This window comes from Pristiophorus japonicus, chromosome 2 (assembly GCF_044704955.1).
Source record: "Pristiophorus japonicus isolate sPriJap1 chromosome 2, sPriJap1.hap1, whole genome shotgun sequence".
Lineage (NCBI taxonomy): Eukaryota > Metazoa > Chordata > Chondrichthyes > Pristiophoridae > Pristiophorus > Pristiophorus japonicus.
This window is the reverse complement of record NC_091978.1, coordinates 307,354,156-307,381,731: the sequence shown is the minus strand read 5'-3', so window position 1 is coordinate 307,381,731 and position 27,576 is coordinate 307,354,156. Positions and strand designations below refer to the sequence as shown.

Here is a 27,576-nt window from a genome sequence, read left to right as displayed (position 1 = left end):
ATTGATGAGTTATATTTTGAAATATAGAATTTATTTACAGTAACGTTTTCAATAGGCCCATTTGTTACTTCCTTTTGATACCAATGTGTAGTCTAATCATTTAAGTGAACATGCCATGTTAACTTATAAACTTCTGGCAGTTCTGGGAAATTACAGGCTTCCTGAGGAGGCCTGTTGTAAGAGATTTCAGTTCCTGAGGTGTAGTTTTGAAACAAACGACGGAAATTTCAATTTTAAATAAAATAGTTTTAAAACTTGATTTCTATTCAGCATTTGTCTCTTCCGACTCATTCTTCTAATTTATTTATTATCTTTTTACTTCTACATATTTTTCTTAAATAATATTCCCTATGTTGACTTTCTGTCACTTTTTTTCTTTTTGCCTATTTTCTGGTATATCTGGAATCCTATCATCTGCTCCAGAGGTAAGAAACACACCAAAAAATAGGTGAAAACTAGTTCCAAGGTTTGATTTTTCAGCTAGTTGAAACTTAGAAAGTTAAGTGCAGACCTGATCACATTCTTGATGTAACCGGATACATTTTTTCATAGATATTTACAGCACAGAAGGAGGCCATTTGGCCCATTGTGCTTGTGCCAGCTGAAAAAGAGCTATCCAGCCTAATCGCACTTTCCAGCTCTTGGTCCGTAGCCCTGCAGGTTGCAGCACTTCAAGTGCATATCCAAGTACTTTTTAAATGTGATGAGGTTTCTGCCTCTACCACCCTTTCAGACAGTGTGTTCCAGACCCCCACCACCCTCTGGGTTAAAAAAAAATGCTCCTCAACTCCCCTCTAATCCTTCTACCAATTACTTTAAATCTATGCCCCCTGGTTATTGACCTCTCTGCTGGGGTACATAGGTCCTTCTTAGCCACTCTAACTAGGCCCCTCATAATTTTATACACCTCAATCACGTCTCCCCTCAGCCTCCTCTGTTCCAAAGAAAAAAAAACAGCCCATCCAATCTTTCCTCATAGCTAAAATTCTGCAAATCTCCTCTGTACCCTCTTTAGTGCAATCACATATTTCCTGTAATGTATGAACCAGAACTGTACACAGTACTGTAGCTGTGGCCTAACTAGTGTTTCATACAGTGCAAGCATAACCTCCCTGCTCTTGTATTCTATGCCTTGGCTAATAAAAGAAAGTTTCCTGAATGTCGTCTTAACCAACTTATCTACCTATCCTGCTACCTTCAGGGATCTGTGGACATGCATTCCAAGGTCCCTCTGTTCCTCTACATTCTCAGTATCCTACCATTTATTGTGTATTCCCTTGCCTTGTGAGCCCTCCTCACCCTTCATGGCATTGAATTCCATTTGCCACTGTTCTGCCCACCAGACCAATCCATTGATATATTCCTACAGTCTACCTTTCTCAGCTTCCTGAGCTTTCTTCCTCAGTATCAACCACATGTCCAATTTTTGTATCATCTGCAAGATTCTTAATTATGCACCTTACATTGAAGGTTAAATCACTAATCTATACCACAAAAAGCAAGGGACCTTGTGCTGATCCCTGCGGAACCTCACTGAAAACAGTCTTGTAGTCACAAAAACACACGTCGACCATTACCCTTTGCTTCCTGCCACAGACCCAAATTCGGATTCAACTTGCTACTTTTCCTTGGATTCCATGGGCCTTCATTTTTCTGACCAGTCTGCCATGTGGAATCTTATCAAAGGCCTTGCTAAAATCCATTTAGACTACATCAAATGCTCCAGCCTCAGCAACCCTCCTTATTATCGCATCCAAAAATTCAATCAAGTTAACTAGACACGATCTTGCCTTAACAAATCCACGCTGACTGTCCTTGAATATTCTGTGCCTTTCTAAATGATAATTAATACTGTCCCTCAAAATTTCCAATAATTTGCCCACCACTGAGGTTAGGCTGACTGACCTGTATTTACTTGGTCTATCCCTTTCTCCCTTTTTAAGCAACAGTATAACATTAGTAGTCCTCCGGCACCACACCTGTAGCCAGAGAGAGTGGAAAATGATGGTCAGAGCCGCCACGATTTCTTCCCTTGCTTCTCTAAACAGCCTGGGATACATTTCATCCACGCGTCGCGATTTATCTACTTTCAAAGATGCGAAACACCTCAATACTTCCTCTTTCACTATGTTTATCTCATCTAATATTTCACACACCTCTTCCTTAACTACAATGTCTGCATCGTCCCTCTCTTTTGTGAAAAAGATGCAAAGTATTCATTAAGAACTTCAGTAAGTCTTCTGCCTCCTCACACAAGTTACCTTTTTGGTCCCTAATAGGATTCTTTCTTTAGTTATCCTCTTGCTCTTTATAAAAGATCTTTAGATTTTTCTTGATTTTACTTGCCAATATTTTTTCATGCCCTCTCTTTGCTGTCCTAATTTCCTTTTTAATTTCACCCCTGCACTTTCTTTACTCCTCTTGGCTTTCTGCAGTATTTAGCTCTCAGCATCTGACATAAGCTTCCTTTTTTTGCCATATCCTGCCCTCTATGCCCCGTGACATCCAGGGGGCTCTAGATTTGGGAGTTCCACCCTTTTTCTTAGTGGGAACATACTTGTTCTGAACCTTCACTCTCTCCTCCTTGAATGCCTCCCAATGCTCTGACACTGATTTACCTTCAAGTTGCTGTTTCCAGTCCACTTTTGCTAAATCACATCTCAGCGTAGTAAAATTCACCTTTCTCCAATTGAGAACTTTTATTCCTGGTCTATATTTTTCCTTTTCCATAACAATGCTAAATCTAACTGAATTATGATCACTACCACCAAAATGCTCTCCCACTGATGCCCCTTCCACCTGCTCAGCTGCATTCCCTAAAATTAAGTCCAGAGCTGCACCCGTTCTTGTTGGGCTTGCTATGTACTGGCTAAAAAAGTTCTCCCAGATGAATTTTAAGTATTTTGTGCCCTCTATTTACACTGTTTCTATCCCATTTAATATTTAGATATTTGAAATCTCCATCTATTACTGTCCTATTATTTTTGCACTTCTCAGCAATTTGTCTACATATTTGTTCTTCTGTCTCATTCTTTCTATATGGGGGTCTTTTTGAATGTATCATTGGGTCATCGGCTGCTTTGCAGAATAATTTATAAGTGACCCAGTGCCACCAAAACATGTTACATCGTTAATAGTATTTAATAATTAATGTTTTAAGTACGTTGTGCAGAGTTTTGAGTTAATTCTTGTTTGTTTCATACTTGTTGGATTGAAATTAGTGTTGGTTGATTCTGTGCTGCTTATTTTGTCAAATCTCATTCATTGGAAGTAAAATGCAATTACTTTGGTTAAGAAGCATCATATTTGATGCATGTCGATTTTAAAAAGAAACAACACTCCATTTATAATCTCATACTAGAATTTCCTTGATGTTGCCAGCTTAAAAACAATGATCAGTTGAACACTAAAAAACTAACCACGTCACAAATACTTCAGGGATTTGAAAGATCAGTACTGTATAATTTTAATGACCAAAGTTAATCACTTTTAGCTGCTTTTCCAAAAAAGGGAACGAGCATTTGTGCAAAAACTTAGATCGATTTATTCCTAGATCTTATGGAAAATAGCAATAGTTTAAAATTGCTCCATTTCTGAGACCTGATTATGGAAAACAACTATATTCTATTTTCTAGGAAAGCACACAGAGATATTATACTATGAATCTTATTTCTTCAAACTTGTCGAATGGACGTGACTCCGCTATTTATGGAATCAACCAGTTTTCTGATTTGCCGCCTGAAGAATTTAGAGGTGATGTCTTGTAATATTTGAATACACAGCCAATCTATTAACATTAAACTTATTGTGCTCGGACCAGAACATTTTGAATAATGAAAGTTGAATGTGCCATTGACAAGTTAAGCTTCAACAAATTGAATGTTAAGTTAGGAAACCTTTGCTGCATGTTGGGTTATGATGGAGAGATGTATAATGCAAAATAGTAATTACCCACTTGGCACAAAGCTCTTGTAGAAGCATAAACGAGCAGCCTAGTTTCACTGTTCTTGCAGTTTTCCATACTGATAATTGCAGGAGAACATCAGCTTTTATTTGCATATTACCCCTGACAACTGTTAACAATATAATGTATAGCGCCTTCTAGCTGGGATATTTAGTGCCATTGATCTGTTTTAAGAGACTAGCTGTATGAGAAATGCCATTTTAACTGCACATGGCTGATTGAAATCTCCAGAATAGAGTTAAATTGAACTCTATTCTGGAGTGTGTTCAAGAGACTATAAAATACATGGTGTCAGAAGTAGAGTCTTCCAATCTTTCGTCAAATACGATTGAAATATTGGAAAAGTATGACTTTTTCGAGCCGATCGATATCGAACTTAAGCAATGCAGTGCAGTGCAGAGCGTGCTTCGTACACATTCCGCATGAATTCGTGAAGGGCGATAAATAGTCATAAGCTTGTAGAGTAATCTAGAGGTATTACTAAAGTAAACTTAAGGTAGCATAAGAAATTGTAAAGCCTTGATTGAAGAAGTATTTCTACAAATCCAGGAGATCACATGGCTCCGGTTGGGATGAAGTGTAGAATGTTTCAGTAAAAGGGGTGTCGCAGTTGTGTGAGGTGGACTGGTTGGGCTGGGTGCTCTTTGCCTTTCCGTCATTGTTCATAGGTTTATATGTAACCTTTAGGGCTGCTGACCAAGGGCCGTGCGACTCTTTGTCGGCCAGTGCGGACACGATGAGCCGAAATGGCCTTCTTCTGCGCTGTAAGTTTCTATGTTCTATGTTGAAATGCATGGCCACGATATTTTTACTATTAGACTTGTTCTAGTCCTCTGGTTATTTGAACTGTATGCAAGTATGTGACATACTCAAAGTCTTAAACTGTAGTGAGCTATCATGACCACCACGTGCCAATTCCCGCGCACAATCCCCTCCCACCTCCACTGCAGGTGACTGGCGATTTGAAAGCCATCTGGAAAACTTCAAATAGCTGTGGGACAGCTGTGAAATTATCACAAATATTGTAGGAAAAACAGATAGAATTAGGGTTGCAATGTTTATCACTGCCATTGGCAGAGATGCCCTAGATATCCACAATAATCTTCCCTACAAATCAGAGGAAGACAAACAGGAAATTGAGATTATTTTGAAGCTTTAGGAAGAGCACTGTAAAGGTAAAACCAACATCACATCTATGAATGGTACCAGTTTAATAACTGTGTACAAGGGGATGAGCGTTTTGACTGATAGCTCATGAAAGTGAGGGAGCTGGCATCATCATGTGATTTCAGCAATTTGAGGGACTATTTCATCACAGACCGCATAGTCTACAGAATATCAGATAACACTCTACATAAAAGGCTATTGCAAGAATCAAGCCTAACACTAGATAAATGTGTGATGCTCTTTAAAGAGGCCACAGTTGTGCAAATGAAATCCATGAAGCTCACTAAAACAGATTTAGACTTTAAAGATGTCAAAGCTGTCAGACACACAAAGAATTCTCAGACAAAGAGTTCACAAACAGTTGTAGATATTGTGGCAAAAGACATGATTTGTCAAAAACGAAATACCCAGCATATGGGAAGACAAGTTGCGGCAAACAAAAATACTTTTCTCAAAAGTGCAGGCAGAGTGGATCGAGGCAGAAGTCTACACAGAAGCTGAAATATAAGGGCAAGTCAAAAGTTCATGTACTCGATGAAGACAGTGATGATTATTTTGAAGTCATGACTGTAAAGATGCTTGGTAAAGTTGATCACACAATCAAGGACAAAGCTGACAGAAAGTATCCTAACAAGATTATGGCTACCTTCTCCATTAAAGGTCAGATGCTAAAAATGTGAATAGATTGTGGGGCCACATGCAATGTGCTACCTCTTAGATACTTACCTAACTGCTTAAAAGTAAAAGAATCTAACTGTCACAAGAAGGCAACCATGCAACCATTCCAGTGGTAGGAACTTGTAATGTGCCACTGGAAAATAGAAAGAACAAGCCCTTTGTGATCATTGAGGGCCAAAGTGCACCACTAATTGGCACACGTACTGCTCAACAGCTACAACAAATAGAAGTGCAGCATCAGAATATCATGGTGATAAATGAACCACGTGAATCGTAAACTACGAACAAGGCAAACATCTCGCTAGCGTCAAAAAAACATGTTAACAATGCGTATCTGGGTGTGTTTAAGGGAATGGACACATGTCAGGGACAGTTCATCTTGAAAATGAATCATTGACACCAGCTGTAATGCCATCCAGATGGGTGCCAATAACAATCAAACAAACGCTGAAAGAGGAACTTGAGCATTTGGAAAAACGACAAATCATCACAAAAGTTGTTGAACCGATGGACTGGGTCTAGTGACTGTACAAAAGCCAAATAGAAAAATACGAGTATGTATCGACCCTCAACATCTGAACAATGCCCTGAAGCGCGGACACTATCAATTTCCTGTGATCGATGACATCTTGCCACAGATGTCAAATGTAAAGGTCTTCACTAAAGCAGACTGCAAGGAGAGCTTCTTGCAATGTGAACTAGACACACAGTCCTCCTACCTCATGACCTTCCAGACTTAATGGGGACGATATAATAGAATGCCATTTGGCATCAGTCCTGCCCCGGAAATCTTCCAGCAGAAGCTAGTCCAAAACCTCGAGGATCTAGATGGAGTCCACAAGATTGCAGACGATATCTTGATCACTGGACGCGGTGAGACACTTAGAGGCCAATCACGATCATGTCACAAATTTACACAAATTCATGCAGAGATGTAGAGAGCGGAACATCAAACTAAACTTCGATAAGTTTGAATACAAGAGCTCCCAAGTGAAATACATGGAATACATACTGTCTAGTGATGGACTGAAAGCTGGCACAAGCAAAATGGCTGAAATCAACGAAATGCAGAAACTGCAGGATCTCGCAGGTGTACAACATTTTGTTGGCAATACAAACTATCTTGCAAAATTCTTGCCAGATCTTTCAGACCTCAGCGAGCCTCTGCTATGGCTTACTCATAAAGACAAAGTCTGAAAATTGACTGAAGAACAAGACAAAGCATTTGAAGCTATCAAACAACACATGACAGCTTCTCCGGTGCTCAAGTACTTTGACCCCAAACTTGCAACTGAAGGTCAAGGAGATGCTTCGAACAAGTGTCTTGGGTTTGTCCTTCTGCAACAGGGACAACCAATTACATACGCAAACAGAGCGCTCACTTCAGCACTCAAATCGAAAAGGAGCTGCTTCCTCAGTCTTCGGAATGGAACGAAACCACTAATATGTTTATGATCACAAATCATGCTATGGACAGACCATAAGACTTTGGTTGCCATAATGATGCAAGCCATTATCTGCAGCACCCAAGTGGCTACAACATCTGCTCATTCGGCTCAACCAATATGACATCGAAATAAAGTATCAACCAGGAAAAGAAATGTACCTAGCAGACACCCTCTCATTCTCCAAACAAGGACTGACTAACTTACAACAGGTAAACTGCAAGCGACTCCACACTACGGGCTCAAAATGGACCACCCGTTCTTTCGGCGCACTCATCCGAGATGCGGCAATTTTGTGGGCTGAAAACGGCACCGAAAAGATGTCTCCGGATTTTGGCCGCTCTGTGGCCTCTCCCATGGCTTGGTGCGGCATGGTCTGTCAATTAGGGGGCGGAGCTAGGGCGAAAAACGGTGCTGGCAGCTCTCCGCATGCGCACTGGAGGTTTTGTGCATGCGCAGTAGCACCTCTGCAGCATGGGACCCGATGTGTCCGGCCCGTATCCCAGGCCGAGTAGCCTCACGACACGCACTGGGCTAGAACTAAGTTCACTGGAATAGTCAGAGTCAGAGAGTGTCAGAGTCAGAGAGAGAGAGAGAGTGTCATGTATTCAACTGTCATTGTAATCCATGTATAAACTGACCTAAGTTGTACACCGTGAGAACACTGACCACTAGGTGGTGAACTTGTGGGAGACACTCCTAACCTGGACTTTCCAGGGGAAGCTCCACCCACCTTCATCATTTCAGTGCTGGCTAATAAAGTTTACTGGTAACAGAATGACCTTCTCTCTAGTATGGGCCTCGTGTGCACTTGTACTGTATAGTAAGGACATATTAGAGAGAGAGAGAGGGAGAGCGAGAGTGAGTCAGTCAGCGAGTCAGTCAATGAAATACCCAGTGGAAGTAGAGGTTCCATGTCTCCTTTGGCAGGTTGGCAGTTTATCTTAGAAGTCATTTTCTTCTGCTTGGATGTCGGCGGCCTGTGCTCTCCCTGTCGTCCCGCACCTATCCCTGGCCGAGTGGCCTCCCGCACCAGCTGGCCCGCTGACTTCCCAGGCCGAGTTTTGATAGGAAGGTAGGACTTAGTTTTATTTTTTATTTCTTCTTGAATATTTTTATGATTCTTGAATGTTGTTGCGCTTTGTTTAGTGCTTTGCAAGGTCCTCTCCGCTTCCTTTTCCACCCATCTCTGGCCGAATCGTCTCCGATGTACCTAACTGCGCTGATTTCTTAACTCTCCGCAAGCGTTTTCTGTGCGGCCACAAATGACCACATATGCTGGCCTAGGTTAGTTTGGAGCAACTATTAGCTGTCCAAAGTGGCCTAAATGGCCAAAACGGACGTAGGTGGCTCGTAACGCCCCGTTTTGAAAAAAAAACTAAAAAAAATCCTAACTAATTCACTTACACTAGCGCAAATTGAATGTGCAAAATGGGGATTTTTAAGATACTCCAGAAAAATCAAGTTGCTCCAAAAAAACGGAGCAACTCCTGGCCAACTTTGAGCCCATAAATCACAATGGGATGGCCAGAAATGACACATGAATGCCCACCTAAAACGCATGCATCCTTCAAAGTTCGTGATAAACTCACAACAAAGGTTGGCATAGTCTTCAAAGGCTATCACTGTGTCATACTAAAATCCCTGAGATCCGACATTCATCAGCGACTTCATGCTGCTCACTGGCGTCGAGCGCACTCTTCGACATGCCAGAGAATCCGTTTACTGGCCAGGACTGAACAGTGACATAAAAGACTATGTCTCAAAGTGAAACATGTAACACCTATCAATCGAGCCAACCAAAAAATCCATTGATAAGTCACGACCTCCGTCAGAGACTTTGGGAAATGATTGGTTGTGACATATTCATACTCGATGGCCAAGACTACTTATGCACAGTGGACTACTACTTGGATTATTTCAAGATAGACAATCTGCACAGAAAAAAAGATGCCACTGTCATCATCAAACACCTCAAGAAACACTTCTCTAACCACGGTATTCCAGACAAGCTTCAATCCGACAACGGACCTCCCTTCAACTCTCAACAGTTCACAAACTTTGCCACAGAATATGGATTCAGTCACGCAACAAGCTCACTAGAATATCCACAAAGCAACAGAAAGGTTGAGAACGCGGTTAAGCTCGCAAAGCGTTTAATCAAAAGACAAGGAAAGACTGTGGTGACGTCTACATGAACCTTCTCATCTGGCGAATCACACCAACTGAAGGCCTTGATAGTTCACCAGCACAACGTTTACTCGGTCGCCGCACAAAGACAAACATCCCAATCGCAAATGAACTACTCACACCAAGAATCATACACAACATCATCGTCAACAAAGAAAAGAACCATGCCAAACAAGCACACTACTACAACAGAGGTGCTACAGCATTTCCTACACTGCAGGAAGCAGAAACAGTGAGACTCAATCAAACGCGAGAAAGCAAAGAGTGGCAAAAAGCTCAGGTTCAGAAACAAGTCGACATTCGTTCATATCAGGTCATTACAGAAGATGGCCGTGAGTATCGCAGAAATAGGAAACATCTGAGAGAGCGCTGAGACATTCATCGAAACTCCAGAGATCTCAGTGACACCCACAGACGATCCGCTACCAACACAGCCAACTAACAGCACTTCAATGACAACACGTGAATTGTTTGGCATGGTTCTTTTCTTTGTTGACAATGATGTTGTGTATGATTCTTGGTGTGAGTAGTTCATTTGCGATTGGGATGTTTGTCTTTGTGCGGCGACCGAGTAAACGTTGTGCTGGTGAACTATCAAGGCCTTCAGTTGGTGTGATGTTGCCTGTTATTTCCCCTCAGAGCACTGATAAAGGGACTAAGCGACCAGTGCACAGAGCACCACTGAAACAACCAGTTTGAGGCGAAGCAACAGAAATCACACAACACCAAAATACCTGGAACACTATGTACAGAAATAAGAAATCATGGATACTGGACACTTGAATAAAGAATCAATAAGACAAGGTTCTTGTTGTTTGTTAAACTTGTAGTTATTTACTTCATGTAATCATAAGTTAATTACCAGTTTATATTGAAGCTCACTTTAATTCTTATGAAAGGAAAGGTGTAATAATTTAATGTATAGTGCCCTCTAGCTAGGAGGTATAGCACCCTCGATTTGTTTCAAGAGACTGGCTGTATGAGGAACACCATTGTAACTGCACATGACTGATTGAGATCTCCAGAATAAATAGAGTTAAATTGAACTAAATGTGTTCAAGAGGCTATAAAATACAACAACCTGTCTAAAATTGGGCATTTGAGCAATTGGACTTCTTTGTCTCAAAGATTGAGACCATCCAATCAGCTGTCTCTGCGAGTTCCCTTCTTTCACTTAGCCCACAGGGCCAAACTTCATCTGAGGCTCTGACCTGTCCTAGCCCTAAACTCACATCTTTCTCTAGTTTCTCTTTGATCTCTCCTCTTGATCTCGCCAAGCTCATCTTGTCTATGAGACCCACTTCCTGCATCCTTGACCCTATTCTCACTAAACTGCTGACCACCCAACTTTCTTTTCTGGCTCCCATGTTAGCCAATATTGTTAACGGTTCTCTCTCCTCAGGTACTGTTTCCCTCTCCTTCATATCTGCTGTATCACCCTTTCCACAAAAAAAACCCCTTGACCTCACTTTGCTTGCTAGCTATCACCCTATCTTCAACCTCCATTCCCTGTCCAAAGTACTCAAACGTGTTGTCGTCTCACAAATCCATGGCCATTTTTCCATGAATTCAGTGTTTGACTCCCTTCAATCTGGTTTTCGCTCCTGCCACAGTACCGAAACTGCTCTCATCAAAGTTAGAAATGACATCCTTTGTGACTGTAACAATGGTAAACTATTCCTCCTCGCCCTCCTGGACCTGTCTGTAGCCTTTGACACAGTTGACCACTCCATCCTCCTCCAACCCCTCTCCACCAACGTCCAGCAAGGTGAGACTGCACTCGCCTGGTTCCATTCTTATCTATCTAATCGTAGCCAGAAAATCTCCTGCAATGGCTTCTCTTCCCACTCCCGCATCGTTACATCTGGTGTCCCCCAAGGATCTGTCCTTGGCCGCCTCTTATTTCTCATCTATATGCTGCCCCTTGGTGATAGCATCCGAAAATGCGGAGTCAGTTTCACATGTACGCTGACGACACCCAGCTCTACCTCTCCACCACTTCTCTCAACCCCTCCTTGGTCTCTAAATTGTCAGATTGCTTGTCCAACATCCAGTACTGAATGAGCAGAAAGTTTCTCCAATTAAATATTGGGAAGACTGAAGCCATTACCTTTGGTCCCCGCCACAAACTGCATTCCCTAGCCACTGACTCCATCCATCTCCCTAGCATCCATCTGAGGATGAATATGACTGTTTACAACGAAGGTGTCACATTTGACCCTGAAATAAGTTTCCAGCCACATATCAGCGGCATAACTAAAACCGCCTTTTTCCACCTCTGTAACATTGCCTATCTCCGCCCCTGCCTCAGCTCTTTGCTGAAACCCTTATTCGTGCCTTTCTACTGCTAGACTTGACTACTCCAACTCACTCCTAGCTGACCTCCCACATTCTACACGACGTAAAATTGAGGTCATCCAAAACTCAGCAGCCCGTGTCCTAACTCGCACCATGTCACGATCACCCATCATCCCTGTGCTTTCTGATCTACATTGGATCCTGGTTAAACAACGCCTCGATTCAAAATTTGCATCCTTGTTTACAAATCACTCCATGGCCTTGCCCCTTCCTATCTCTGTCAGCCTCACAACCCCACAAGATGTCTGTGCACCTCAAATTCTGCCCTCTTGAACATCCCTCATTATAACTGCTCATCCATCGGTGGCCGTGTCTTCAGCTGCCTGGGCCCTAAGCTCTGGAACTCCCTCCCTAAACTTCTCCGCCTTTCTTTCCTCCTTTAAGACACTCCTTAAAACCTATCTCTTTAACCAAGTTTTTGCTCATCTGCCTTAATTTCTTCTTTTGTGGCTTGGTGTCAAATTTATCTGTTTTGTCTTGTAACAGTGCTGTACACACCATGGGACATTTTACTACGTTACAGGTGCAATATAAATAAAAGCCCCACCCCAAGGTTACTGTTGCTCTGAATTTTTCCCAAATCATCATCTCTAGTTGATGGCATGGTGTAAAGGAGAATGTATACTACTTATGCATGGAGCACTAGGTGGTGCTAGATAATTATATTCTGTCTTGCTTTCAAGCACTCTTCTTTGCTAGGCTGAGTAAACAATGATCAGATAAAAGCTCAGAACTGGCACAGAGATAGATACTACCCATAAGAACTGTGGCCTTTTACCCTTTGTCTACTTGCAGTGCTGTAGCCTGTAATGCATACTGACTAAAGTGTAAACTGGGATCCCTTGACTAACTACTACCAGACTGAACACAGAACATATGGGTCGGACCTCCAAACAGTGATGGTCACATGAATGCTCAATATGCTCATACTACAGTCCTGTGTGTATTTCTGTACAGTTGTTAAAGCCTTCCATTTTAAAATGGGTCAATGTCTGCATAAAAATACAATAGCTCATAACTGGGTATGTAGCATGGGCATGTTAAGCATTCGTGCAGAACATTGGAAGCGAAATTGTCCTGCAGCCCGATTGGGGGCGGTAACCAGTTAGGGCCAGGACTTTTTGCGACCGGCGGTGAAGTCATATCCCCCAGTGAATTGGGCTTACCGCCCCTCAAAGGAAGTGGAACGCAATCTCGCACGCTCCACTTCCTTTAGGGGCGGTTCCCGGGGCGCTACTGGGGTGGTGAGTGAATTGCTATGTGGATGCTCTGCATAGTGTTGATGCACTTCAAAACCCCTCCCCTTCGCTTAAAGTGGAGGGCTGTTGCCACTCTGCAAGGCCTCTGATGGCCTCCACTAGGCCACCAGGGCAGCGTGGGACCGGGCCTGCAGCCCAGCACCCAAATCGGAGAGCCGGGCTGCACGATGGTGGCCCGGGCAATGCTCGGGCCGCCATATTGCTGCCGACCCGAGAGTCGGCTAACTAGTAAAGATGGCGACATGGGCTGCTGGCGCACTCCTTTTTAAGTACTGTCCCAAGAGCGGATGTCGGCAAACTTTGCGATCCGCGAGGCTGATGTGGTCATCCGATCGCGCCAGCATTGCGGCCCGCTGGGCAATTTACCCCGCGGGGCAGTGAAGGGTAATGATGTCATCGCCGATTGCATGGCAGTCTGGGGCGCTGACTGTGGGATGCGGCGTTGTCATGGAAGCGCATCCGCAAACTCCTGGCAATTTTCCGGGATCAAGTCGGGCTCCCTGGGCAAAACTCTCTTCTGCCTTGTTAACGCCACCTGGAGGCATTAACAGGTATCTAAAAAAGTTGCAATTTTGCCCCATTTGCTTTTTGGAAGTACGACTGTGTAACTTCTTTAGAACTAAATAAGGACTAATGTAGTGGGATTTTTGAAATTTATATGTTTACATTTTTATTAAAAACTGATATTAAGAAGGTAGGAAAAATTAATTTTTTATAATTACATCTGCAGCAACATATTTGGGATCAAGATCAATGCAACTTCCCAAATACATATCATTTCCCAAGGATACTAAGAGTCCAGCTTTACCACCAAAATTTGACTGGAGGGACAAGAATGTTGTTACACCTGTGCGAAATCAGGAATCTGTAAGTTTCCTTTTCTCCTTAAATCTGCTGGAACTGTAGTCAGATAAATACTAAAATTCTCTAATGAATACCATTTCAGTAATGCTGCCAGTACAGACATTGAACCATTTCTTTGGAGAAGCTAGAAAACTGATCGAGTCAGATCGCACGCTAATGTTTTCCAATCAATAAAGAAGAAAGATTTGGATTTATATAGTGCGTTTCACGACCACCGGACATCTCAAAGTGCTTTCCAGCCAATGAAGTTATTTTGGAGTGTAGTCACTGTTGTAATATTAAGTTGTTATTCTGACTATAATTTTCAAAATTCTGTGAAAAGGGAAAGTGTGACCGTTCTTTAAAAAGGAGATAAGGATACAAAGGAGACAAGTGGAAGTAGTATATTTGATTTTCAAAAGGCATTCGATAATGTGCCACATAAAAGGTTGTTACACAAGATGAGGGCACATGTGCTTGGGGGTAATATACTAGCACGAATAGAGGATTGGTTAGAGGACAGAAAACAGAGAGTAGGGATAAACGGTGGGCTGTAACTAGTGGGGTGCTGCAAGGATCAGTGTTGGAGCCTCAGCCATTTACCATCTATGTTAATGACTTAGATGAAGGGACCGAGTGTAATGTATCCAAGTTTGCGAATGATACAAAGCTAGGTGGGAAGGTAAGCTGTGAGGAGGTATATCGACAGGTTAAGTGAATTTTTTTTATTCGTTCCAGGATGTGGGTGTCGCTGGCAAGGCCAGCATTTATTGCCCATTCCTAATTGCCCTTGAGAAGGTGGTGGTGAGCTGCTTTCTTGAACCGCTGCAGTCCTTGGGTGAAGGAACTCCCACAGTGCTGTTAGGGAGGGAGTTCCAGGATTTCAAACCTGTGAAGATGAAGGAACGGCAATATATTTCCAAGTAAGGATGGTGTATGACTTGGAGGGGAACGTGGTGGTGGTGGTGTTTCCATGCTCCTGCTGCCCTTGTCCTTCTAGGTGGTAGTGGTTGTGGATTATGGAGGTGCTGCATAAGAAGATGTGGCGAGTCAGGAGATGAAACAGTCGCCACAGAATACCCAGCCTCTGACTTGCTCCTGTAGACACAGTATTTATATGGCTGATCCAGTTAAGTTTCTGGTCAATGGTGCTCCCCCTCCCAGGATGTTGACGGTGGGTGATTCGGCGATGGTAATGCCGTTGAATATCAAGCGGACGTGGTTAGACTCTCGCTTGTTTTCGATAGTCATTGCCTGGTACTTGCGTGAATGTTACTTGCCACTTATCAGCCTAAGCCTGAATGTTGTCCAGGTCTTGCTGTATGTGGCCTTGGACTGCTTCATTTTCTGAGGAGTTGCGAATGGAACTGAACACTCTGCAATCATCAGTGAACATCCCCACTTCTGACCTTATAATGGAGGGAAGGTCATTGATTAGGCAGCTGAAGATGGTTGGGCCTAGGACACTGCCCTGAGGAACTCCTGCAGCATTGTCCTGGGGCTGGGATGATTGACCTCCAATAACCACAGCCATCTTCCTTTGTGCTGGGTATGAGTCCAGCCAGTGGAGACTTTTTCCCCTGATGCCCACTGACTTCAATTTTACTAGGGCTCCTTGATGCCACACTCAGTCAAATGCTGCCTTGATGTCAAGGGTAGTCACTCTCACCTCACCTCTGGAAGTTTGGACTAAGGCTATAATGAGGTCTGGAGCTGAGTTGTCCTGGTGGAACCCAAACTGGGCATTGGTGAGTAAGTGCCGCTTGATAGCACTGTCGACGACACCTTCCTTCACTGCTGAGGATTGAGAGTACACTGATGGGGCGGTAATTGGCCGGATTGGATTTGTCCTGCTTTTTGTGAACAAGGACATGCCTGGGCAGTTTTCCACATTGATGGGTAGATGCCAGTGTTGTAGCTGTACTGGAACAGCTTGGCTAGAAACTGAGCTATTTCTGGGGCACAAGTTTTCAGCATGACAGCCGGGATGTTGTCAGGCCCATAGCCTTTGCTGTATCCAGTGTGCTCAGCCGCTTCTTGATATCATGTGGAGTGAATTGAAATGGCTGAACACTGGCTTCTGTGCTGGTGAAGACCTGAGGAGGAGGCCGATATGGATCATTTACTCGGCACTTTTGGCTGAAGATGGTTGCAAATGCTTCAGCCTTGTCATTTGCAGTTGCGTGCTGGACTCTGCCTTCATTGAGGATGAGGATATTCATGGAGCCTCTTCCTCCTGTTAGTTGTTTCATTGTCCACCATCATTCATGACTGGACGTGGCAGGACTGCAGAGCTTTGAGCTGATCTGTTGATTGTGCAATTGCTTAGTTGTGTTTATAACATGCTGTTTCCGCTGCTTAATATGCATGTAGTCATGTGTTGCAGCTTCCCCGGGTTAGCACCTCATTTTTAGGTATGCCTGGTGATGCTACTGGTGCTGCTCTTTTGCACTCCTTATTGAACCAGGGGTGGTCCTCTGGCTTGATGGTAATGGTAGAGTGAGTGATATGCCGGGCCATGAGTTTACAGATTGTTTTAGATAGTCATTGCCAGGCACTGTGTGGTGTTAATGTTACTTGGTTAAAAGTAAAATATAATTATGCTTCTGCTGATGGCCCACAGTGCTTCATGAATTCCCAATTTTGAGCTGCTAGATCTGTTCTGAAACTATCTCATTTAGCACAGTAGAAATGGCACGTAACATGATGGAAGGTGTCTTCAGTGTGAAAACAGGACTATGTCTCCACAATGACTGTGCGGTGATCACTGCTGTCATGAACAGATCCATCTGCGACCGGTAGATTGGTGAGGATGAGGTCAAATAGATTTTAACCCTTGTGTCAGTTCTCTCACCCCTTCTGCCAGCCCCATCTGGCAGTTATGTCCTTCAGTACTCGGCCAACTCGGTCAGTAGTGGTCCTGCCGAGCCACTCTTGGTGATGGACATTGAAGTCCCCCGCCCAGAAATCATGCTTGACAAATCTTCTAGAATTTTTAGAGGATGTAACTAGTAGAGTGGACAGGGGAGAACCAGTGGATTGGGTGTATTTGGACTTTCAAAAGGCTTTTGACAAGGTCCCGCACAAGAGATTGGTGTGCAAAATCAAAGCACATGGTATTGGGGATAATGTACTGACGTGGATAGAGAACTGGTTGGCAGACAGGAAGCAAAGAGTCGGGATAAACGGGTCCTTCTCAGAATGGCAGGCAGTGATTAGTGGGGTGCCGCAGGGTTCAGTGCTGGAACCCCAGCTATTTACAATATACATCAATGATTTAGATGAAGGAATTGCGTGTAATATCTCCAAGTTTGCAGATGACACTAAGCTGGGTGGCGGTGTGAGCTGCGAGGAGAATGCTAAGAGGCTGCAGGGTGACTTGGACAGGTTAGGTGAGTGGGCAAATGCATGGCAGATGCAGTATAATGTGGATAAATGTGAGGTTATCCACTTTGGTGGCAAAAACATAAAGGCAGAATATTATCTGAATGGCGGCAGATTAGGAAAAGGGCAGATGCAACGAGACCTGGGTGTCATGGTACATCAGTCATTGAAGGTTGGCATGCAGGTGCAGCAGGCGGTGAAGAAGGCAAATGGCATGTTGGCCTTCATAGCTAGGGGATTTGAGTATAGGAGCAGGGAGGTCTTACTGCAGTTGTACAGGGCCTTGGTGAGGCCTCACCTGGAATATTGTGTTCAGTTTTGGTCTCCTAAGCTGAGGAAGGACATTCTTGCTATTGATGGAGTGCAGCGAAGGTTCACCAGACTGATTCCCGGGATGGCAGGACTGACATATGAGGAGAGACTGGATCGATTGGGCCTGTATTCACTGGAGTTTGGAAGAATGAGATGGGATCTCATAGAAACATGTAAAATACTGACGGGACTGGATAGGTTAGATGCAGGAAGAATGTTCCCGATGTTGGGGAAGTCCAGAACCAGGGGACACAGGGTAAGGGGTAAGCCATTTAGGACCGAGATGAGGAGGAACTTCTTCACTCAGAGAGTTGTTAACCTGTGGAATTCTCTACCGCAGAGAGTTGTTGATGCCAGTTCGTTGGATATATTCAAGAGGGAGTTAGATATGGCCCTTACGGCTAAAGGGATCAAGGGGTATGGAGGGAAAGCAGGAAAGGGATACTGAGGTGATGATCAGCCATGATCTTATTGAATGGTGGTGCAGGCTCGAAGGGCCAAATGGTCTACTCCTGCACCTATTTTCTATGTTTCTATGTTTAAGTATATTTTGTGCCCTTGCTAACCTCAGTGCTTCTTCCAAGTGGTGTTCAACATGCAGGAGTACTGGTTCAGGGCGGAAGGTGATAATCAACAGGAGGATTCTTTGCCCATGCTTGCCCTGAAGCCATGAGACTTCATGGGGTCCAGAGTCAATGTTGAGGACTCCAGAGCCGCTCCCTCCCAACTGTATACCACTGTGCTGCCACCTGGGGTGGGCCTGTCCTGCAGGTGTGACTGGACATACCGACGGATGGTGATGCGGGAATCTGGGACATTGGCTGACAGTTATGATTCTGAGAGTATGACAATGTCAAGCTATTGCTTTACTAGTCTGTGGGACAGCTCTCCCAATTTTGGCACAGGACCCCAGATGTTAGTGAGAAGGACTTTGTAGGGTCGACTGAGCTGGGTATGCTGTTGTGTCCGATCTGGGGCCGGTGCCGAGGTTGATGTCGTGTGGTCCGTCCGGTTTTATTCTCATTATTGTTGCTTGTAGTGGTTTGTTACAACTAAATGGCTTGCTAGGCCATTTCAGAGGGCAGTTAAGAATCAGCCACGTTGCTGTGGGTCTGGAGTCACATATAGTAAGGACGGCAGATTTCCTTCCCTAAAGGATATTAGTGAACCAGGTGGGTTTTTATGACAATTGCCATTACTGACACTAGCTTTTTAATCCCAGTTTTTTTAAAATTTAATTAACTGAATTTAAATCCTTTATTATCATTTATCTCTGTCCACTTGGATTCTATTTCTGTCTTACACCGAGCTGTGTCACTTTTTTCTACTGTCATTTTGTTGTCTCTAATAAGTACAGCTATTAAACCTCCCCTTTTTCGTTCTCTATCTTTTTAAATATGTTATACCCTGTACCCAATTCTGATTTTTCTGTTGCCACGTCTGAGTAATCCCCACTATATGTGGTTCCTCGCAATATATTATTATCTCCAGTTCCCCTGATTTATTACAGGCACTGTGTGCATTGCTGTACAGACAATTTAACTCGCTTTTAATAGCTGTTCTTCTCACTTTACTTTTAACCATCTTTTTACACTCCTATTCTAGAACTCTATCTAAGAACTTAGGAGTAGGAGAAGCCCATTCAGCCCTTCGAGCCTGCTCCGCCATTCAATAAGATCATGGCTGATCGTCGACCTCAACTCCACTTTCCTGCCCGGTCCGCATATCCCTTGATTCTCCGAGAGTTCAAGGGAGAAAAATTTGTGTTTAACAGCAAAGTTGCTGGTGTTGCCGGCAAATGCAGTTGACGGCCGCCAGAAATGACCGCCACGCTAACCGAGTGAAATTATTCTGGGGACATGGTGATAGATGGCGCAGCGCTCACCTTCCGTGTAATGCCGTCCTGGTGGCGTTGCTGGAGGGATCTGGGACGATCCAAACTGGAAGCAATACGGTGGAGGAGGATTTCCTGGAGTGTATAAGGGATGGTTTTTTAGACCAATATGTCGAGGAACCAACTAGGGGGGAGGCCATCTTAGACTGGGTGTTATGTAATGAGAGAGGATTAATTAGCAATCTCGTTGTGCGAGGCCCCTTGGGGAAGAGTGACCATAATATGGTGGAATTCTGCATTAGGATGGAGAATGAAACAGTTAATTCAGAGACCATGGTCCAGAACTTAAAGAAGGGTAACTTTGAAGGTATGAGGCGTGAATTAGCTAGGATAGATTGGCTAATGATACTGAAGGGGTTGACTGTGGATGGGCAATGGCAGACATTTAGAGACCGCATGGATGAACTACAACAATTGTACATTCCTGTCTGGCGTAAAAATAAAAAAGGGAAGGTGGCTCAACCGTGGCTATCAAGGGAATTCAGGGATAGTATTAAAGCCAAGGAAGTGGCATACAAATTGGCCAGAAATAGCAGCGAACCCAGGGACTAGGAGAAATTTAGAACTCAGCAGAGGAGGACAAAGGGTTTGATTAGGACAGGGAAAATGGAGTACGAGAAGAAGCTTGCAGGGAACATTAAGACGGATTGCAAAAGTTTCTATAGATATGTGAAGAGAAAAAGGTTAGTAAAGACAAACGTAGGTGCCCTGCAGTCAGAATCAGGGGAAGTCATAACGGGGAACAAAGAAATGGCGGACCAATTGAACAAGTACTTTGGTTCGGTATTCACTGAGGAGGACACAAACAACCTTCCGGATACAAAAGGGGTCGGAGGGTCTAGTAAGGAGGAGGAACTGAGGGAAATCATTATTAGTCGGGAAATTGTATTGGGGAAACTGATGGGATTGAAGGCCGATAAATCCCCAGGACCTAATGGACTGCATCCCAGAGTACTTAAAGAAGTGGCCTTGGAAATAGTGAATGCATTGACAGTCATTTTCCAACATTCCATTGACTCTGGATCAGTTCCTATGGAGTGGAGGGTAGCCAATGTAACCCCACTTTTTAAAAAAGGAGGGAGAGAGAAAACAGGGAATTATAGACCGGTCAGCCTGACATCGGTAGTGGGTAAAATGATGGAATCAATTATTAAGGATGTCATAGCAGTGCATTTGGAAAGAGGTGATATGATAGGTCCAAGTCAGCATGGATTTGTGAAAGGGAAATCATGCTTGACAAATCTTCTGGAATTTTTTGAGGATGTTTCCAGTAGAGTGGACAAGGGAGAACCAGTTGATGTGGTATATTTGGACTTTCAGAAGGCTTTCGACAAGGTCCCACACAAGAGATTAATGTGCAAAGTTAAAGCACATGGGATTGGGGGTAGTGTGCTGATATGGATTGAGAACTGGTTGTCAGACAGGAAGCAAAGAGTAGGAGTAAATGGGTACTTTTCAGAATGGCAGGCAGTGACTAGTGGGGTACCGCAAGGTTCTGTGCTGGGGCCCCAGCTGTTTACACTGTACATTAATGATTTAGACGAGGGGATTAAATGTAGTATCTCCAAATTTGCAGATGACACTAAGTTGGGTGGCCGTGTGAGCTGCGAGGAGGATGCTATGAGACTGCAGAGTGACTTGGATAGGTTAGGTGAGTGGGCAAATGCATGGCAGATGAAGTATAATGTGGATAAATGTGAGGTTATCCACTTTGGTGGTAAAAACAGAGAAACAGACTATTATCTGAATGGTGACAGATTAGGAAAAGGGGAGGTGCAAAGAGATCTGGGTGTCATGGTACATCAGTCATTGAAGGTTGGCATGCAGGTACAGCAGGTGGTTAAGAAAGCAAATGGCATGTTGGCCTTCATAGCGAGGGGATTGGAGTACAGGGGCAGGGAGGTGTTGCTACAGTTGTACAGGGCCTTGGTGAGGCCACACCTGGAGTATTGTGTACAGTTTTGGTCTCCTAACCTGAGGAAGGACATTCTTGCTATTGAGGGAGTGCAGCGAAGGTTCACCAGACTGATTCCCGGGATGGCGGGACTGACCTGTCAAGAAAGACTGGATCAACTGGGCTTGTATTCACTGGAGTTCAGAAGAATGAGCGGGGACCTCATAGAAACGTTTAAAATTCTGACGGAGTTAGACAGGTTAGATGCAGGAAGAATGTTCCCAATGTTGGGGAAGTCCATAACCAGGGGACACAGTCGAAGGATAAGGGGTAAGCCATTTAGGACCGAGATGAGGAGGAATTTCTTCACCCAGAGAGTGGTGAACCTGTGGAATTCTCTACCACAGAAAGTTGTTGAGGCCAGTTCACTGAATATATTCAAAAAGGAGTTAGATGAAGTCCTTACTACTAGGGGAATCAAGGGGTATGGTGAGAAAGCAGGAATGGGGTACTGAAGTTGCATGTTCAGCCATGAACTCATTGAATGGCGGTGCAGGCTAGAAGGGCCGAATGGCCTACTCCTGCACCTATTTTCTATGTTTCTATGTTTCCTGTCCAGGTGCGGCGCTGCCACTTCCCAAAGCCTATGTGAGCAAAGCTGTGGCGCTCGCAAGGAATTGTGGGCAATGAAGATGTCTGAGAATTAAAGGGGCCATGCACATGGACGCAATACAAAATAAAATGCAGTGAATCAATACATTTTTAGCCCTTTCTGCCTCTTAAGAAATATTTGATATTTAAAAGAAGTTCCAAATGTGAACATTCAATGTTAAAACTGAATAACCTCAACAAGTGGGAAAACTGCCTCAGCACTAACACAAGTGGCTCAGCAAGCCAGGGAGGGGGCACAGAGGATCTCACACGCAGGACTCCAGCTTTGAGCAAAGGGTGAACACTGCAAGAGCGGCCCTCTACCCACAGGAGCCAGGAGGCCTTCCAGAAAGAATGATGTGGGAGTACCTCACTAAGGCCATTACTGCCAGCAGTGTTGGCCCACCACCTGGCTTCAGTGCCCAAAGAAGCTTCATGACCTCAGTCCATTGGTCAAGATCAGTGAATGCATCTTCAAAAGCCATCTCCAACCAACTGTACCACTAGCCTCACACACGGCTCAATGCCAGTGGGTCAACAACATGAAGCAGTCTGCCCAGCTAGTGCAACCGCAGGCAGATGATTCCATCTCGGATATCCCGGCCACAAAGGGGCTGTTTGGGATGCATCCTTCCGCCTGATTCCTCTTCTTCGGCTTCCTCCTGTTCTGTGTCTTCCTTGTCTGTGCTTTCCTCTTCCCTCTGCAAGCAGATGCTGTGAATGTGAAATGACAGCATGAAATGCTGGCAATACTCAGTTGGTCAGGTGGCATATCGACCTGAGACGTGTCGGGACACCGCTGTCAACCCTTCACCACACTACTTTCCCAGATGTCAGGTCTGTCAATGCTGAGCAGACGCGACATGACGGGGGAGGCAATTTAGGTGTTTAAGACCTTGTTAAGAGGCTACTAAAGCCAATTTTGAGCTGTATTTAGCATTTTACCAGGTTGTCCACAAGGTTCCCGCTGCTCAGTGATCACGTCAGGTAAGGACGTCGGCAGGTGTGTGACCATTTATTCATTTCTTTACCTGACAGCTCCAAATATGCTATAAAAGCTCCCATCTCACAGCTGATGCTTACTGCATTTGGAAGACACATTGAGCTTTATGGAGGTTGCAACTCTTTGGAGCAATCTCTCTATCCAGTTTCATCTCATTGGAACAACCTCTCTCACCATTGACCGATCGCTTCTGTCATCTCAACTTCAGCTGCCATCTATTCCATCAGTATTAATGCCCTTGAGTCCCGCGACGCTCAGCCCCAACACCGCCAGCACCAACAACACCAACAACACCAACCTTGTTCGCAATCAACTGATGCTGCACAGGACACAGGGCATCAGCACCTAACCACATTGCTGCCCGGGAGGACAGGGATGGCCTCACCATGGCCAGATTCACTTTATTTGATGCTGTACACCCTGGCTGCCACATGATGTGCCAGGTTGGCATCACCCCACACCAGCACCATAAAGCATCCTTACAATGCTCAGGTCATTCCTTTCACACTCATCACCATGTGTGGGGTACCGTATGCCTCACCATTCACTGCAATTCACTAAGCCCCTTCCAAAGGTGCACACAAATCTGTCCAAGAAGACAAAGTTGAAAATAAAGATTTCAATGTTTGACAACACATTAACAGAAACTTTACATGAACATTGGCGAAACCACACGTGTTGTTCGTTGGTATGCTTTCACTAGGATGAGGTGAGTGTGAAGGGTGGCTAGTGAGATGAGGCTGTGATAATGTAGATAGAGAGGGATGAGTGGAGATGCAAGGTGAGTTGGTGTGAGTAAGGATATGCAGGAGTAGGGTAGGGAAGGCAGAGTGATGGGAATGTGATGAGTGGCACAGCAAGATGAGGTTGAGTGTAGCTTTGCAGTAACGTTTTGTGATCTACTGAAATCATTGAAAGGTTTGCGCCACTGCAGCCAGGTCCTCCTGACGACATCCGTGCATGTGTCCTCCTGTGCAATGTGCAACCAGGCTTTGTTGGTGTCCTGGGCAGGTCTCTTCCACCCATTGGAAGGGAAGAGAACCTCCCTGTGTGCTTTGACTCCCTCTATAACCATAACCATATGGAGGGAGTAATGGGAGAGCCTCGGTGCAGCCGTGCACCTCAATGCTGTAAAACACTGACAAATGTCAATATAAAGTTGGCCATGGTCCCTTTAAGTAAACCGGCTGATGATGTCAGCAGACCCGCTTCCTTTTAATTGGCCGGGAACCGCACTGGGGGTCTTAACAAGCCCAATCAGGGGAAAGTCGTTTGAGAGGCCGGGATGGAGACAGGAACGGGGTTGGACCCCATCACCGACGTTGCCCGCCTCAGTAGGCGAAATCGCAACTGTGAACTCTGTTTTTCTCTCCACGGATTTGCATGAATTGCTGACTATTTGCAGCATGTTCTGTCTTCTCAAAGGCCTTCATTTACCATCTGACCCCTTGCAAGCTAGCAGCACACCCATCACACTTAAAAAAAAACGACTGCAGCAAACTACCACTTCAAACCCAGTCTAAACCCTTAAATTCAAGCTTTTCTGCATGATCGGTGTGTCCCTTTAAGAGCTGCAGACTTTGCCACTGTCAGTGCTTGCATACCAAGTTCACTTGGTGTGCTTAGCACCCAGTGCTGAATTCAGTGCTGGGGTCGAAGTTTGTGTAGATAACGTTAAGTCGGCATTTCACGCTGATTGACGTCATCATGCCGTCATTTTGTTTTGCAGGGCACTGCCATTTAACAGCAGTGCAAAGGGGAGAACAATATAGCGGCCACTGTGGGACATGCCACTAGCTAGTGAAAGAGCAGCGGCCGCCATTTCATGGTGCTATGGGGGGGTGGCGCTCAACAAATGAATTTCTAGCCCCAAAAATCTATCCATCTCAGTCTTGAATATACTCAACGACTGAGCATCATAGGTAGAAAATGTACTCTAACCCCCTTGCAATAAAGGCCAACATGCCACTTGCCTTCCTAAATGCTTGTTGTACCTGCATGCTAACTTTCTGTGCTTCCTGTATGAGGACACCTAAATCTCTCGGAACACCAACATTTAATAGTTTCTATTCCGTTTTTCTATTTTTCCTACCAAAGTGAATAACATCACATTTTCCCCACACTATACTCCATCTGCCACGTTATTGCCCACTCACTTATCCTATCTATATCCCTTTGCAGGTTCTTTGTGTTTTTCTCAGCTTTCTTTCCCACCTACCTTTGTATTGCCAGCAAACTTGGATACATTTCACTTGGTCCCTTTATCGAAGTCATTAATATAAATTGTAAATAGCTGAGGCCGAAGTACTGATCCTTGTGGCACCCCACTAGTTACATATCGCCAACTGGAAAATGACCCGTTTATCCCTACTTTCTGATTTCTGTCTGTTGACCAGTCCTCTATCCATGCTACTATATTACCTCCGGCCCCATGAACTGTTTATTCCCAGGCCATCTACGACCTTTAGTCTTTCCTATGCTCTCCTTTCCTGTTTCGTTTATATTTAGATTGGTTTCATTTCTTGTCGATAAATTGCGATGAAAGCTTCGTGCATTCAGATAAAGAGCCTTTAATTTTAACTTTTTACAATTATTACCTGCTTTCACCTTATTCGCTGATGCACCATTAGCGTTAAACTCTTTGAGGCTGAAATTTCCCGGTTCTGTGCCTCACGTTAGCACCTCCTGGGGCACTAACTAGACACAAAACTATTTTTGCCCGAGGGGGGACTGCGCTACCATCGAAATTTCACAGGAATTAGTGGAGGCGCAAAGGTGGCAGCGCTGCAGCCCGCTGGTAGTGCCCCGCGGCGGAATTTGTCCAGCACCCCACGAGGCTGCCACAGGCAATGCCCACGCCAGCCTCGCGGGATTGTGAACCGGGCCGACCTCCGCTCTCGAGGTGGAAGTTAAAGGAGAGGTGCGCTGCTCCGTGCGTCGTCAGCTCATTCTGCTTTGCTGTCACGTGGTCTGGGCCGCCATCGTGCAACCCAGCATTCTGTCTCGCTGCCGGCTTGTGGCTACGGCACTTTGATGGCCCAGTGGAGGCCTTAAAATGGCCACGCAGAGTTTGCAGCATCCCTCCCCTTTAACAGAAGGGGAGGGGCATTGAACCCTATCAGCGCGACATGGAGAAGCCGATTAGCGCTGCAGAACCCACCCTAGTAGTGTCCCTGAACCCACCCCAAAGGGAAGCGGAACACGCGACATTGCGCTCCACTTCTTGTGAGGGGCGCTAACTGCAATTTTGTGGCCAGGGCAGGACTTCTGCGGCAGGCGCAGGAAGTCCCGCCTTCCATCGGTTACCGCCCCCAAATGGATCGTACCAAAATTTCGACCCCTCTGTCCCTTCCTGTCACACTCTACTCATCTTTGCCTAAATCGCTACACTGCTCCATTGCGTTGACATTTCTCTTTTAGATTTCTACATTTTCCCTCACTTGACCCCTCCCCCCATTTTAGTTTTAAGCCCCATCTTCAGCTCTACTACTTGACTTGCCAGGACACTGGTCCCAGCCCAGTTTAAGTGGAGCCTGTCCCAACAGAACAGTTCCTTCGTTCCCAAGTACTGGTGCTCGTTCCCCATGGATCAAGCCATTTGCTCCCACACCACTCTTTGAGCCATGCATTTAACTCTCTGATCTGCTTGTCCCTATGCCAATTTGCACATGGCTCAGGTAATAATCCATATATTATTACCTTTGAGGCTCCGTGTTTTAGTTTGGACCCTAGCTTCTCAAATTCTCTCAGCAGAACGTCATTCCAGTTGTAGCTATGTCGTTACTTCCTACGCGGAAGGAACGACTGGATCCTCCTCTTCCTACTGCAAGTTCTTCTCTAGCCGTGAGGAGATGTCCTTTACCCTGGCACCGGGCAGACAACGCAACCTACAGAATTCCTGGTCGCAGCTGCAGAGAACATTATCTATCCTACTCACTATATTTTCCCCTACCACTACAACATTCCTTTTCACTCCCCCCACTTGAATGGCCTCCTGTACCATATTCCATGGTCAATTTTGCTCATCTACCCTACAGACATTTCCCTCATCCACACAGGTGGCAATAATCTCATATCTGTTGAATAAGGACAAAGGCCAATACTCCTTCTACACTGCACCTGGGGTCCCCTTACCTGCATGAGTTGCAGACACACCCTCCTGTCCCTGACCACTAACCAGACCTGAACCACTGCCTAACCAAAGGGGTGTGATTACCTCCTGGATCAAAGTGTCCGGATAACTCTCCCATTGCCTCATGCCCCACATGTCTGCACTTCGGACTCCAGCTCAACAACTATGACTTGCAGACACTTAGTGTAGACGTGGTCGTCCCGGGTCACAATGCTCTCCACAAACTCCCACATGCTGCAGTTGCAGCACACCATCTGCACTGTTTTAGTTATTTAATTAATTAATGTTTATGGGGCCGAAATTGCCACCCGATCGTAATGGGGCACACCTACCGATATAAATTATTTTTCTCCACCCCAATCCATGGCGGCTGAGGGGCGGAAGTCGTTTGGGAGCAGGGCG

The 27,576-nt window shown here is 44.8% G+C and overlaps 1 protein-coding gene across 1 annotated transcript in view; it reads left to right on the top strand.

Moving 5' to 3' along the window:
* The window catches only part of ctso (cathepsin O), an 86,012-nt gene that overhangs the window by 11,788 nt on the left and 46,648 nt on the right, over window positions 1–27,576 (top strand). The window contains exons 2-3 of the mRNA XM_070865243.1: window positions 3,636–3,753; window positions 13,792–13,928. Of these exons, the coding sequence (XP_070721344.1) occupies window positions 3,636–3,753; window positions 13,792–13,928 (255 nt within the window). The remainder of the gene's footprint in view (window positions 1–3,635; window positions 3,754–13,791; window positions 13,929–27,576) is intronic.